The sequence below is a fragment of the Silene latifolia genome, chromosome Y, assembly GCF_048544455.1.
Source record: "Silene latifolia isolate original U9 population chromosome Y, ASM4854445v1, whole genome shotgun sequence".
NCBI classification, from domain to species: Eukaryota; Viridiplantae; Streptophyta; class Magnoliopsida; order Caryophyllales; family Caryophyllaceae; genus Silene; species Silene latifolia.
This window is the reverse complement of record NC_133538.1, coordinates 348,263,783-348,277,630: the sequence shown is the minus strand read 5'-3', so window position 1 is coordinate 348,277,630 and position 13,848 is coordinate 348,263,783. Positions and strand designations below refer to the sequence as shown.

The following is a 13,848-nucleotide window of genomic DNA, read 5'->3' as shown; positions in this document are numbered from 1 at the left end:
TGGAAGTTGTATTGCCATTTAAAGCTTGTTTTTTGGTTTACTACTGAAGCATGAGATTCTTTTTGCCGAAGCCTTAGATGTAAAATGTTTAGCTCCTTAAGGTTTTATTTTTGGGACATATTAAACTTCTTTAAGTAAATGAATATGTATTAAGAAGCATATTGTATGTATTAACCTTATTATTTGAGGTGGTTGAAATATATATTAAGAAGCATATTGTACGGAGAAGTAATTTATTTCTAAGAAAATTATTTATTTGGCTTAATGAATTGACTCGAGTTTCATAGGATATTGCTATAACTAGACAAATACATGAACGTGGACAAGTGACATTATGGCAACAAAACCACCATTTCGTTGCACAAAACACGTATTGTGCAACGAAATGTTTGTTGCACAAAGTAGTTGAGAAATGGCAACAATAACTGTTGTCATCGCACATATAGTAAGGGGTAACAAACAAGGTCGCAGCCAAAAAGTCACCTTATGGGCGACGAATTCGTCATTTCGTTGCACATATGCTTAATTGGGGCAACAACATAAATTTGTTGCACAAAGTACATCATGGGCGATGAACAACAATGTCGTTGCACATGCTACAAAGGGCGTCGGGCCTAGGGCGTCGAACCCACGACGACTTGCTTTTCGTCGCACAACTGCTTGGGCGACGAAATAAACCCTTTGTGCGACAAAGGTTTTTGTTGCCCAAAGTTGTTTTCTTGTAGTGCGAGTCAAGATGATGGTACTTGGTTTGAGGGGAGGATTGTTAGGGTGCAAACCCTTGTCCCACATCGGTAGAATAAAGATGAAAGATCATCTTTATATGGGTTCATAAAATATAATAGTACGAGGCTTTTTGGGAAGGAACCCAAGAGTAAACCCGTGAGGGCTTGTCCCAAAGCGGACAATATCGTACTACTATGGGTTGTGGACACAGATGCAGCACAGGCCCAACACGGGATATTCACGTTTCCGCACAACACATATTTAATAGGTCGACCATCAATTTAATATTTAATCGAAGTGAACTACTTACATATATTACCATCTATCCTTTTACTACTAGTAATTTATTTACCTACTTTCTTTATTTATTTTTTTTGGGCGAAAATTATCTTCTTTATAAATACTCCTTACACACCCATTATTTCAAACAATTGTCAAACTGCAAACAAAACAAGCAAAACATCATCCCACCTTTCTTCCTTGTTACAAACTCACCTCCACACACACAAATGGCCTATGAAGATTCAGAATTCTATTCATCATCAGAAAAAAAATGGAAATTGTTCAAAAAAGATCAAAATTCATCCTTAAAACGTTCTTATTCACACAAAAACATATCATATTACTCTAAATCACCTCCTAAGTACTACAACAATAATAATAACAATAATTTCCTTAGAAGTTTTTCAACAAAACCATCTTCTTCAAAAAAATTCCTGCCCTTCTTCTCCTACACTTGGAAAAAGTAGCTCTACTAAGACTACTAAATCTAATCTTATGAGCAATTTTTCGAAAAAAAGCAATAAATTTGGCAAGAAATGTACTAATTTAGCCAAGGAACAAAAGGCTAGGTTCTACATTATGAAGAGATGTGTTTCGATGCTTGTTAGTTGGAGAAAAAATGGTGATTCTTGAGCTCATCACTACAAGATTACAAGAACAGCAAACGTTACCGTCTTATAGAGGCGGCCACTAGAGATGATAAGCTAGCTAGCTAGCTACATTGTTTATGTATCGGTCGATCCGGGTAAATCATTTTCAAGATCATGATCATTTGGAAGATTAATCCTTGAAGAAAATTTGGCCATTGAAATTGTGGGTGTGCTTATATATGAGTTCAAATGTAGTACCGAAGAAAAAATATATGAGTTCAAATGTCAAAGAGCTTGCAAACCCATTATGAAGAGATAAGTCATTTAATGCTAATGTTGATTATGATGGTGAAAATCATACTAGTAACTATTTGCTACTTCCTCCTTTCCACTCATTCCTATACATTTGCTTTTTGCACTAGAATTAAGGTGGGTTATGTAATTACCTAATTACCCTCCCACAACTTGTTTGATAGTCAACCTATTTGGCTGCTTTTGGCGTGAAAATTTGGGTCCAATTGTTTTGGCTCCAAATTTGGCTCCAATTTTTATAACACCAAATTTTGGCTCCAATTTTTTGGCTCCAAATTTGGATCCAATTTTTTTGGTTCCAGTTTTTTATGGCACCAATTTTTTGGCTCCAAATTATGGAGCCAATTTTCTAGTTTCAATTTTGTCACCTTGAAAAATTCAAATAATAGAAAAATTCATTTGATATTCAATGTTCCCTCCATAATCTACTATAAATACACTTAATATCCATAGTTAATGCATAAAACTTACTAATGTCATTTCTTACAATTAATAGTGGCTTACCACCACTTCAACCACTAAGACAAAATAGCTACACCATTTCCTCTACCACTTCAAATCCACAAAATGCACCACCTTGGGTCGATGAGGAGCAAGTACAAACAGCTAGAAGTGGCGGACAACTTGAAGTGGAGGATATCACCACCGCAAATCAAGGCAAGACCAGCAAGACGGAGGCAAAGACCAGCAAAGAAGGAACAAACAAACAACAAGAAGAACATGGGCGTATGGTCCAACGCCCACAAAGAAGGAGAAGACAAAATGAAGAGACGATATTAGTAGCACATCAACAACAACAAACCATCTCAAAAATAAGGGAGTGGGTTAGTCAAATTGCAACAACTGAACAACAAGAAACACCAACAAATGAGCCACTTATAATACCAAGAATCAAACAAAAAGGTTAAAAAATGAAGAGAAATCAAAGAATAAGTCAAGCAATGACATTGAGTTATCGAAATGGAAAACTCAAGCATGGGTATATCAATGAACTGAGCGTACAGTTTGGGGTGACAAGGCTCACAATTAGCACAATTTGGAAGGATGTACGTGAACAACTAAAGGCGGGAAAGGTGATAAACGTGGCGGAAAATACAAGGGAAGCAAGGCAACAAGGTTCATTGATGTCGAGAAGGTAAAAACTATTGAACTTAAAGATAGAATGTGTCTTAAAGATTTAGCATTTGGTTTAGGCCTACCCATCACCACGGTTTGGAGATTAGTTAAGAAAGGTGAAATGAAAAGTCATACTAGCGACATTAAACCATCTTTAACTCCACACAACAAAATAACTAGGTTGCATTGGGTCTTAAGTAAGATAAGTGCAAGTTCATTAGGTGGAAATTTAATTTTTGATGCCATGTATGATGTTGTTCACATAGATGAAAAGCATTTTTACTTAACTAGAGTCACTACAAGGTACTACTTGTTGCCAAATGAAGAAAAACCACATAGAACATGTCAATCAAAGAGGTTTATAACTAAAGTTATGTTTATGGCGGCCGTTGCAAGGCCTAGATATGATGAGGATGGTGCTGTTTTATTTGACGGTAAAATTGGTATTTTTCCATTCATATATGAAGTGGAAGCAATGAGGTCAAGCAAGAATAGAGAAAAGGGGACTTTGGAAGTAAAACCCATTGAAAGCATAACCAAAGAGGTTGTTAAGCAATGCCTACTTGAGAAGGTCATCCCCGCAATCAAAGCTAAATGGCCTCTAAATGCAAGTGGAAAGATATGGATACAACAAGACAATGCCAAACCCCATATTTCACCAAAAGACTTAGATTTTCTAGAAGTTGCCAAGTCGGATGGGTTTGATATGGAACTAATTTGTCAACCCCCAAATAGTCCAGATTTGAACATTTTAGATTTAGGATTTTTTAGATCCATACAAACCCTTCAACATAAGAAGTCATCTAAGTCTATACTTCAACTTGTGGATGTGGTTGGTAGAGCTTATGATGAGATTGATAATGAAAAGTTGAAATTTGTTTGGGTTTCACTACATGCATGTATGAATGAAATATTAAGGGATGAGGGTGGTAATTCATACCCAATTCCACATGTTGGCAAAAAAAAGTTAGACAAGGTTCAATTGCTTGAAAATAAAGTCAAACCCGACATGGTCTGCCTAGAAAGGGCACTACATGCACTGGAGAACATGAACACTAACACCCAAGAACCAGCAGAAGTTTTTACAGCAACACAACCCAACAACCAGCAGCAGTAGAAGCATAATGGGTTGAGAAAAGGCTATTTTTTGCAAGCAAGCATATGAAAAGCAACAATCAGCAGCAAAGGGCTGTATTTTTTTGTAAGTAGCTAACAACCAACTAGAAGTTTTTGTAAGTAATTAAGCACTGATGACAGATTGGAAGTTTTTGTAAGTACTCAACTATGGAATGGAATGTGCGATATGTTGGTTTATATTTAAGTTTCTGGACAGTTAAACAAATTAACAGTAAACATCAATTTCTGGACGACTGCAAAACAGGCGAAACAACACAAGCGATTAACAGTGAACAATAAAAAGCGATTAACAGTGAAAAAACAGGCGAATAAAACAACACAAGCGATTAACAGTAAAAAAGCGATTAACAGTGAACAATAAATAGCGATTCACAGTGAAAAAACAGGCGAATAAAACAACACAAGCGATTAACAGTAAAAAAGCGATTAACAGTGAACAATTAACAGTTAAACAACAAGCGATTAACAGTAAACAAGACAATCAAAACAGGCGAAATAATACTCTGGACGACTGAAAACAGGCGAAACAACACAACCAGGCCATCAATTAATCCGATTGAAATATAACCAGAAAAAAAACCCTAAACCCCAAATAAAAACAGAAACAAAACATGCGATTAACAATCATACTTCAATTAACAGTAAGAAAAAAAATAAAAACAAAAAAAAAAATCGGATAAAGGAATCATACCCAGATTAATTATGGTCGGATTTTGTTTTTTTAGTAGCAGGATGAGACGACACCTCGTCTTCAGAGCTTGTTACCTTCGGTTTCTTACGTTTACAGAACTGCCTATTCCAAGCCGAGTCCGAATCAAGCGATCCTTCATAGACAACCAAGGATCCGTCATCATAGCCAACATAATCACCATCCTCATTCAACCAACACCCTTTATAACCTCTAAACCCAGGCCTTGAGAATGTAAATGTTGCCTCAGATGAAGTTTTATCATCACTGTTTGTATCTGGACCCGAAATATCCTTAAAAAATTCCTCGGGATCAATATCGTTGATATCCATACCCTCCCACCGATTACGCCCTCGCAACCTTCTCTTTAACTTCAACTTTCTCCTTCCCTTCAACTTCATCATCCTTCTTCTCGGATTCAACCTTGCATGTCACGGATTTCAGAGATTTAGAGGAAGACATGGTAAGGAAATCAGTTTAATTGATGTCAAATGTTTGGAAATATGCCGTTTTATGAGTGAAAAAGAAGGGAGAAAAGGAAATCAGTGGAAAGAAGAAGCAAATGTGGACGACGGCTTTGAAGAAAAGGAGATCTGAGAGAGGCGATTGAAAAGAGAGGGTGAGGAGAGTGAGGACGACGGCTTTGAGTGATAGAGTTTAGGTAGGTTAGGTTATAAATTAGAGAGGGGTATTATTGTCTATTTCATGTAAAATGTTAGACTAAATTAGAAATGTATAGAAATGAATGAAAAGCCCATTAAAGGAATATGTATAGGAATGAATGGAAAGGAGGAAGTATTAATTAGCTTTGAGTGTAGTGATTAGCTACTAGCTATATATATATATATATATATATATATATATATATATATATATATATATATATATATATAGAGAGAGAGAGAGAGAGAGAGAGAGAGAGAGAGAGATTAGATTTAATGATTTTAGTTCTTATGGTGAGTTGTGAGTTGGGGGAATCTCAGCCATTAGATTAAATTAGAGATGAGTGACCAAAATTAATCTTAGTTGTCATATAAAAACATTGTTATTTAGTTTATTTTTTCTTTTTTCTAGTGCTACTCTTTTTTTTTACTTTAATTTTTTTTCTCTTTTTTTTTTACTTCGTGTTATTATGCTTTTTTTACAACTTTGATTTTTTTTTTCTCTTATGTTTTTCTCTAATTTTCTCATTATGTTACCTTTTTTCTTTTTCTTTTTGTACCAAATTTTTTTTTGCTTGAATTTTTTCACTCTTATTTTTTTTTTTTACCTCATGTTATTATGCTGTTATTGTGCTTTTTTTAACTTGATTTTTTAACGACTTTGACTGATTTTTTTTTCTCTTTTTTTTTTTACCACATGTTATTGTGCTGTTATTGTTATTCCGCTGTTATTGTGATGTTATTCTGCTGTAACTTTGATTTTTTTACGACTTCGATTTTTTTCTTTCCTTTTTTACCATGTGTTATTGTGCTGTTATTCTACTGTTATTCTGCTGTTATTGTGATGTTATTCCGCTGTTACTTTGATTTTTTTTTACGACTTTGATTTTTTTTCCTTTTTTACCACGTGTTATTGTGCTGTTATTCTACTGTTATTGTGATGTTATTCCGGTGTCACTTTGATTTTTTTACTACTGTGATTTTTTTTACTAATTTGATTTTTTTACTCTTTTTTACTGCATGTTATTGTGCTGTTATTCTGATGTTATTGTGATGTTATTCTGGTGTCACTTTGATTTTTTTACTAATTTGATTTTTTTTACTATTATTTTTTACTCTTTTTTTACCGCATGTTATTATGCTGTTATTCTGGTGTTATTGTGACGTTATTCCGGTGCCACTTTGACTTTTTTTACGGCTTTGATTTTTTTTTTCTTTCTTTACCACGTGTTATTGTCTTTGTTATTCTTCTTTTTTTTATCCATTATTGTGATGTTATTCCAGTGTCACTTTGATTTTTTACTACTTTGATTTTTTTTACTCTTTTTTTATCATATTTTACGATTATAAGACGATGATTACGCTATTTGTCACGCTGTCAACGCGTTACTACAAGTTAGCCTACTTCGTTGTATATGGTTATGTTGTATAATACTCAGTAATTAGAACCTGAAAGTAAGATTATTGATTTCTGAACACACAAATGATCCTGAATTCTAATGTTACAGAGAATCCCGGATTTTAGTAAGAATATAAAAGAATGATAAATTTTGCAGTATTAAACATAAAACTTTTAACTTCACAATAACTCTCAACAATGCCCGGAAATTCACAAGCCTTATTCTCGTTTCCTTTGTGTCTCGCAGTCTCGCTTGCCTCATTCATGTATTTTCACTCAATTTAGCAACGTAGTTGACTTTTATCCTTGACAAACAATAATGCAATAAATTAATGGAGTGTACTTATCGTCATAAAGCTAAGGCTGTTGAAATCATACCATATGATTAATCCAAATTTAGATAATTTACTACTTACGCGATTCATGTATTTTCACTCAGTTTGCTCTCCTGCAGTTCACTCGCACTTCTCCAGCCTCAATTACACGCACATTACCAAGCTTGATAATTGAATTCGAAAATTCACTGAAGAACCAAGTCTGATCTTTAGCGTATGACTCAACTATCGCTCTACTCCTCAATCAATCCGACCATCGTGCTACAACTCTGTCACGCATACATCACAACGGCCTCCTCTAATCCTCTTCGCTTAGTAAACAAGCAGCATCAGCAATAGAAAGACGATCTACAACCATGGCGAAAACACAAGCACAAAGCAGACGATCTACTGAGTCGGAGATGTAAGCTGACGATCTACTGAGTCGGAGATGTAAGCTGGTACGAGCAACCCAAATTCGATCTCCGACGCGCAGCTAGTAACCACGAGCAACCTGCTAATGTCCTCTCCTCCGTCTCTCAACCGCAACCCCCCAAAACTTCGAAGGCTTTGGCGACGACGACCTCGACGGACTCTACGACTCGCCTTCGATCTGACTCACCGATGCACCTTCCTTAACTCAGTTCGATTCTCCATCCTCCACCCCCCATCTCACCATCTTCACCGTCCATCTCCACTGCCTTCAATTACTGGGATGAAGACAGTTTTCTTTTCGCGATTTTTTTTTGGGTTGATTTAGAGATTTGAATAAATGATTATTTGATCCGACGCCTTACTCGAAATCGAATTTGTTATAATTGGAATTCATATCAACGATTATTTAATAAACGAGAAAGCAGTTTGTAAGAAATTAAAATGTATTTTGATTTGTGATAATTTATGGGTGTTGTATACAAGATGTTGAAGAGAGACTATGAGGGAGGGTGTTTGTTTGGATAACATGCTCTTATTTTATTCAGATTTTAAAGATGGACTCATCTCATCGTGTATTCTATCTCAACCATTGGTTTCTTTTGATCTAATGGCTGAGATTTTTCAAACTCACAACTCACCGTAAAACCAAACTCACGAGATCATATATATATATATATATATATATATATATATATATATATAGGGTGAAGATCCGGTGAGAACCACTAATATAATGAGAAGCGTGAGAACTCTCACTAAATCTCCACAAAATCTTGTTTTGAAAGTTTTGATGGATCATTTTGTAACACCCACAATTTTCAGGCTAATTTAAAAAAAAAAACATTTACAAAAAGGCTGACGAAAAGTCGAGAATGTCACCGAAAATATACAAAGCTGCTCAAAATAGTAAAATCTAGAACCGTCTTTTAAAAAATATTACAAACCGTTAATAAATAAATAAATGATAAAGCTGGTACAAAATACTTAATATAAAACTTGACTGAAAATCTTCACTTTAAGATTGACTCGAGCTCAACAAATGCAACAAATGCAACCACCTGAAAACAATTGGCAGAGAGAAAATGATCTACCTTCATGACGGATAGCCCAAAAGGGAAGCTGATAACAGAGTAAAACCTCAATAATAGGGTAGTATTATTTTTGGTCATGGTGTGAAAACACTCACATGTAAAAAAAATGGAAAAGATATTGTAATAATACTATTATTACAAACCATAATAAGCTCAAAGATTTCTCAATACTTTCACATACTCACTAACTCCTTTATTTTATGTCTCACTCTCACAACAACGCGTCCTAAATAATTTCACACTATCTCAACTTATAACCAGTACTATATTCCGATCATCGACCCAATGACTCAAACTAGGGGGTGAGTGAACCAGCGGGAGTACCGCAAAACAATACTTCTATCTCAATATCGATTCCAAAATTAAATAACTATCTTAGTAATAACCATGGTCACAATGGAACCAACCACCATGGTCACAATGGACCCAACTATAACCTGGCACAAAGGCCCCAACACCAGTAACAAATCTCAATATCAATATTATCAATATCCATACTGTCAAAAAGGTAGAGAGTACCTTGCTCAACACTTGGAGTATAAAACTCAAAGCTATTCATCCCAAGCCGAGATCAAAGGATACAACAACCGAATATAATATAAAGACAACAATCTCATAAATATCACCACCTCAAAACCAATGTCAAACTTAATATTCTTAAAATCTTTCTTCTGTCAAGTATAAGTAAAGAACCTTCTAACAACATATGCACACCAACTTAATTCACTTCGTGTTCTCCTGCAATCATGTTTACTTAGCTAATACTAGTATGATACTCCTTAAATCTCCACATACACTTCCTTGTCATAATTAAAATATCTCTAGCTATAGCAAAATAATATTAGCTACCTCTATTTATAAATAATATTATAGCCAATATAATTCACCTTAGCACATAATTAAACCAAGTAGACAACAATTATATAGTAAGAAACTTTACTTCGTCCAGACTAAGAGGTTAACATGACTAGCCATAGGCTTATTGTGCATTCTTTATGTCCCCGGCTCGCCACTGCGGGTTATGAGCCAAACTATAATTCTCTAAGGCATTTTGTATGCCCGGCTCGCCACTGCGGGTTATGAGCCAAACTATAATTCTCTAAGGCATTTTGTATGCCCGGCTCGCCACTGCGGGTTATGAGCCAAACTATAATTCTCTAAGGCATTTTGTATTCCCGGCTCGCCACTGCGGGTTATGAGCCAAACTATATGTAATCCACTTGCTAACTACTCTTGTCATTTGCAACAAACCACCATCAATTAGAAAGGACATCTAAGAAAATTTAAGCATGGGTTCCAATGACTAATTACACAATAACCATACAATGACATGGTTCACACAATCAGCCAGATAAGGAATGGAAATATAAATATAAATATAAATGATCCTTCTCCTCATCTTTAAAGTTTATCCAGATAATAATATCAGTTACATGGCTGACAATAAACAAAGCATATAGATTTCAGTCCTTCTCCCAAAATACATACTTAGGATCAAACGATGTGTAACGCTAGAAAAACATATCATCAATCGCCGGTCAGATCTTCCCTCGTAATTATTATATACATCAAGCAATCAATAAAAGACTTCCAGCCAAGATGCAATGAAAAACTATGACTTATAATACTACCCTCACTAGGCAATTCCCAGACAAAAACGAGATTCTATTGCAATCATTCTTCTACATTCATGTCATCATTAATTAAAACTAGCTACAACATAAATTACACACCTTATATACCTCTATATTCAATCAAACACACAAATAATCATGGCCATGGAATATAATACATATAACATAATCATCCAACTATCTATCTATCCAATCAACAAAATCATCAATAAATCTATAATTTAATATGTAGATTTCTTATGTCTGTGTCTATGACAATAAGTAGTAGCATCTATTTTGAATCCTACATTAAATGTATGTATAAGTTCTAAATCTTAAGGGAATGGCATAAACTCCCTAAAAATCTGTACTACAATCATTTAAATACATATATAAATAAACTCTACTCAAATTCAGTTGCTACTGGCATAGATTTAAGCAGAAAACTTAATCCTGTAAGACGTACTATAGGCGTCCAGCCATTCATCTCTATCCAAATTCTAATCAGAACAGGTCAATCTTGTTTCTCCAATTCAAAATGAAATTAAAAACCGAGTATTCTAACACTAATGAAGCACGAGGTTCATTCATCAATATCTATGATTCTCATCCGTCGCAAATCATACTAATATATGCAATAACCTCGTCAATCCTAAAAGCTACTCTTATAATATAGACATGAACTGCATAGCTCAACTAATCACTAGACACAGATAATCACAAACGTAAATAAATGATTCGGGTCAGATGAAGTTAGCAATAGCTGATAACTAAACTAATACACAAATAAATAAAACTCACAAAATCAGAAGCTCATCATATCCAACAACCTTCGTCTACTAAAAACATAAATAAAATTAACCCTTGAAATGAATTTGTAATTACTTGTTAAGACCGTCTTACAGTCTAATTTTTCCTTTTTAGGTTAAATTTAACATAATAAGCTCTAATTAGTTAAATTAAGATATTAACATTACATAAAAAAAATTTAAGATTTACCTACAAAATATGATGGATGATGATTGTGAATTTTGATGAAGAAGCTTGATTTGTTTTTTTTTTCCTCCTCTCTATTCCCAACCTTCCGTCTTCCTCCTTATCTAGACTCCTCTTTTTTTTTAATTTTTTTAATTTTTTCCTTTTGATCTCATAAGACATGTGTCCAGCCAACAAGCCCCTTATTTAGAAAAATCAAGATCGACTTAAAAACGGATGACGAACTTACAAGTTTGGAATTCTGGATTTTTTTTTTTTAAATAATAATTAATATTGAAATTAAAGTATTAAAAAGAATATTTAAAGTATTTTGGGTATTACACATTTACCATTAGTTTAGTTTGTTCAAACACATTTTTTTAGTATAACTAAACAAAATTTGTTGATTTTATTAACAAAATATAAACTTAATGTACAAAAATACAATTAAGTATACTAAAACGGCTATAGATGCAGGAAAACGAATACTACGTGCATGAAAATTGTTACATGCATGAAAATGATTACTAGGTGCATGAAAATGATAGGCTCTAGGTGCATGAAAACGAGTTCTAGGTGCGTGAAAATTGTCAGATACATGAAAAATGAGTAGTAGGTGCATCAAAATTAATAAAATTTATCTCGTCTCGATTTGCGTCACTAGTTTATACTTTTTAGACAAAGAAATATGTTATCTAGCCATAAAATTCTATGTCGGATTCAAATATGTCATTATTTTTTTTAAGAAATTCAATAAGGTGTAGTTCTCGCGGTTCTCAGTTTATATATGTATATATATATATATATATATATATATATATATATGTGTATATATATATATATATATATACAGAAGGGTTCTTATAAGGTCTTCATACCTTATAAGGCCCTAAGTCTTTATAAGAGCCCTTGGATGAAGGGATTGAAGGGATGAGATGAGGAGAGAGGGCGTGATTTTTAGAGCAAAAAAAAAAAAAAAAAAATGGTGATTGTGTGAGAGAGACCCACTTTCACCTTGTTTACGATCTGCGCTCCATATCAAATCCCGCGGACAATAGCAATAAACAAAGCCTCCTAAATCATTTTGCATGCTTCCCTCCTCTTTTCACCATTCAAAACCTCTCAACAAGCCAAGCCCATGAAAATCATCAAAAAAAACTCCGAATAATTCGCAAATCCATTATAAATCATCAAAAAGATTAAAGAAATTTCATTCCCACTGTTAACTACATCATCTTTCCGTATAAAATTCATTCGCTTTGTTGAAAATAAATAATTTGTCATTGTTCATCACAAAAAGACGATCAAAATGACAATCGGGGTTCGTGAAATCGATTATATGCGATTGAAGTTGCAAGTCGATGGTGAGTTCCGAATGTTCATTATTGTAGGTTGTAGTTATTTAATTTGTGTTCATTATTCTTAATATTGTTGTACTTTCATTGTGTTCATCATATTTGTTCTTTCATTTTGGTAGCTTGTTGTTGATCGAAAAAATGATGGTAATTTAAAAGTTTCATCAAGTACTAATTATAACTTCGTGGGTTTTAGTAAAACTCTGACCCAAATATGTATAACTTGAATAATACAGTGTACACATGCAGTTCTTATATTCATCGTGTTATAACTCCAGAGGTTTTTTGTAAAACTCTTTGTCAATTTCTGCAATTTGGCTAGAGTTATACATTGTGCGTAATTCAAACCCTAAATTGTGCGTAAAAATCTTACTAAAGAACCAATTTTGATATAGTTATACAGGTTGTGGCTAGAGTTATACATTGTATCATTAGAGTTATTCAGATCGTGTATAGAGTTATACATCGTATGATTACGATTATACACGTTTTGTACATGAGTTATACAACACATCACTGCAGTTATCCATATATAGGTAAGAGTTATACAAGCTGTACAACACATCACATTCTCGGATCTACAAGAATACACTCTAAAATGTATAACTCTAGGCGTATAATGTATAACTCTTAGCATATACTGATACAATGTTTGGAGTTATACATTATATGCTAAGAGTTATACATTGTGTAGCTAGAGTTATACATCCTATGACTAGAGTTATACAGACTGTTCATAGAGTTATACATTAAATACATAGAGTTATACAGGCTTTGTCTAGAGTTATACAAATTGTGTACAACGATTACACAACACATGACTGCAGATTATGAGATAGGCAAAATTTATTACGATTATGAGTTATACATTCTGTGAAGTACAATTATCCATATATAGGTAAGAGTTATACAAATTGTATGACTAGAGTTATACATTCGGAACTACAAGAATACACTCTACAATGTATAACTCTAGGCATATAATGTATAACTCTTAGAATATAATGTATAACTCTTAGCATATACAGACTGTGTTTGGAGTTATACATTCTATGCCTAGAGTTATACATTATATGCCCAGAGTTATACATTCTATGCCTAGAGTTATACATTATATGCCAAGAGTTATACATTATATGCATAGAGTTATACA

At 33.8% G+C, this 13,848-nt stretch overlaps 1 protein-coding gene and 1 long non-coding RNA gene across 2 annotated transcripts; one reads left to right on the top strand and one right to left on the bottom strand.

The window, feature by feature from the left end:
* Positions 1 to 3,405: 3,405 nt before the first annotated feature.
* LOC141631590 (uncharacterized) lies at positions 3,406 to 4,143 on the top strand. The gene has a single exon (XM_074444241.1). It carries the CDS (start codon positions 3,406 to 3,408, stop codon positions 4,141 to 4,143), a length of 738 nt encoding a protein of 245 aa, XP_074300342.1.
* A 4,405-nt stretch (positions 4,144 to 8,548) lies between these two features.
* LOC141626652 (uncharacterized) lies at positions 8,549 to 11,660 on the bottom strand. The gene is made up of 2 exons (XR_012536251.1): positions 11,365 to 11,660; positions 8,549 to 8,719 (listed from the first exon to the last, which is right to left on the bottom strand). It is a non-coding gene; the product is annotated as an uncharacterized LOC141626652 (long non-coding RNA).
* Between the last annotated feature and the right edge of the window lie 2,188 nt (positions 11,661 to 13,848).

Coding starts and splice junctions, on each gene's coding strand:
- LOC141631590 (XM_074444241.1), top strand. CDS start 3,406: ATGGCGGCCGTTGCAAGGCCTAGATATGATGAGGATGGTGCTGTTTTA.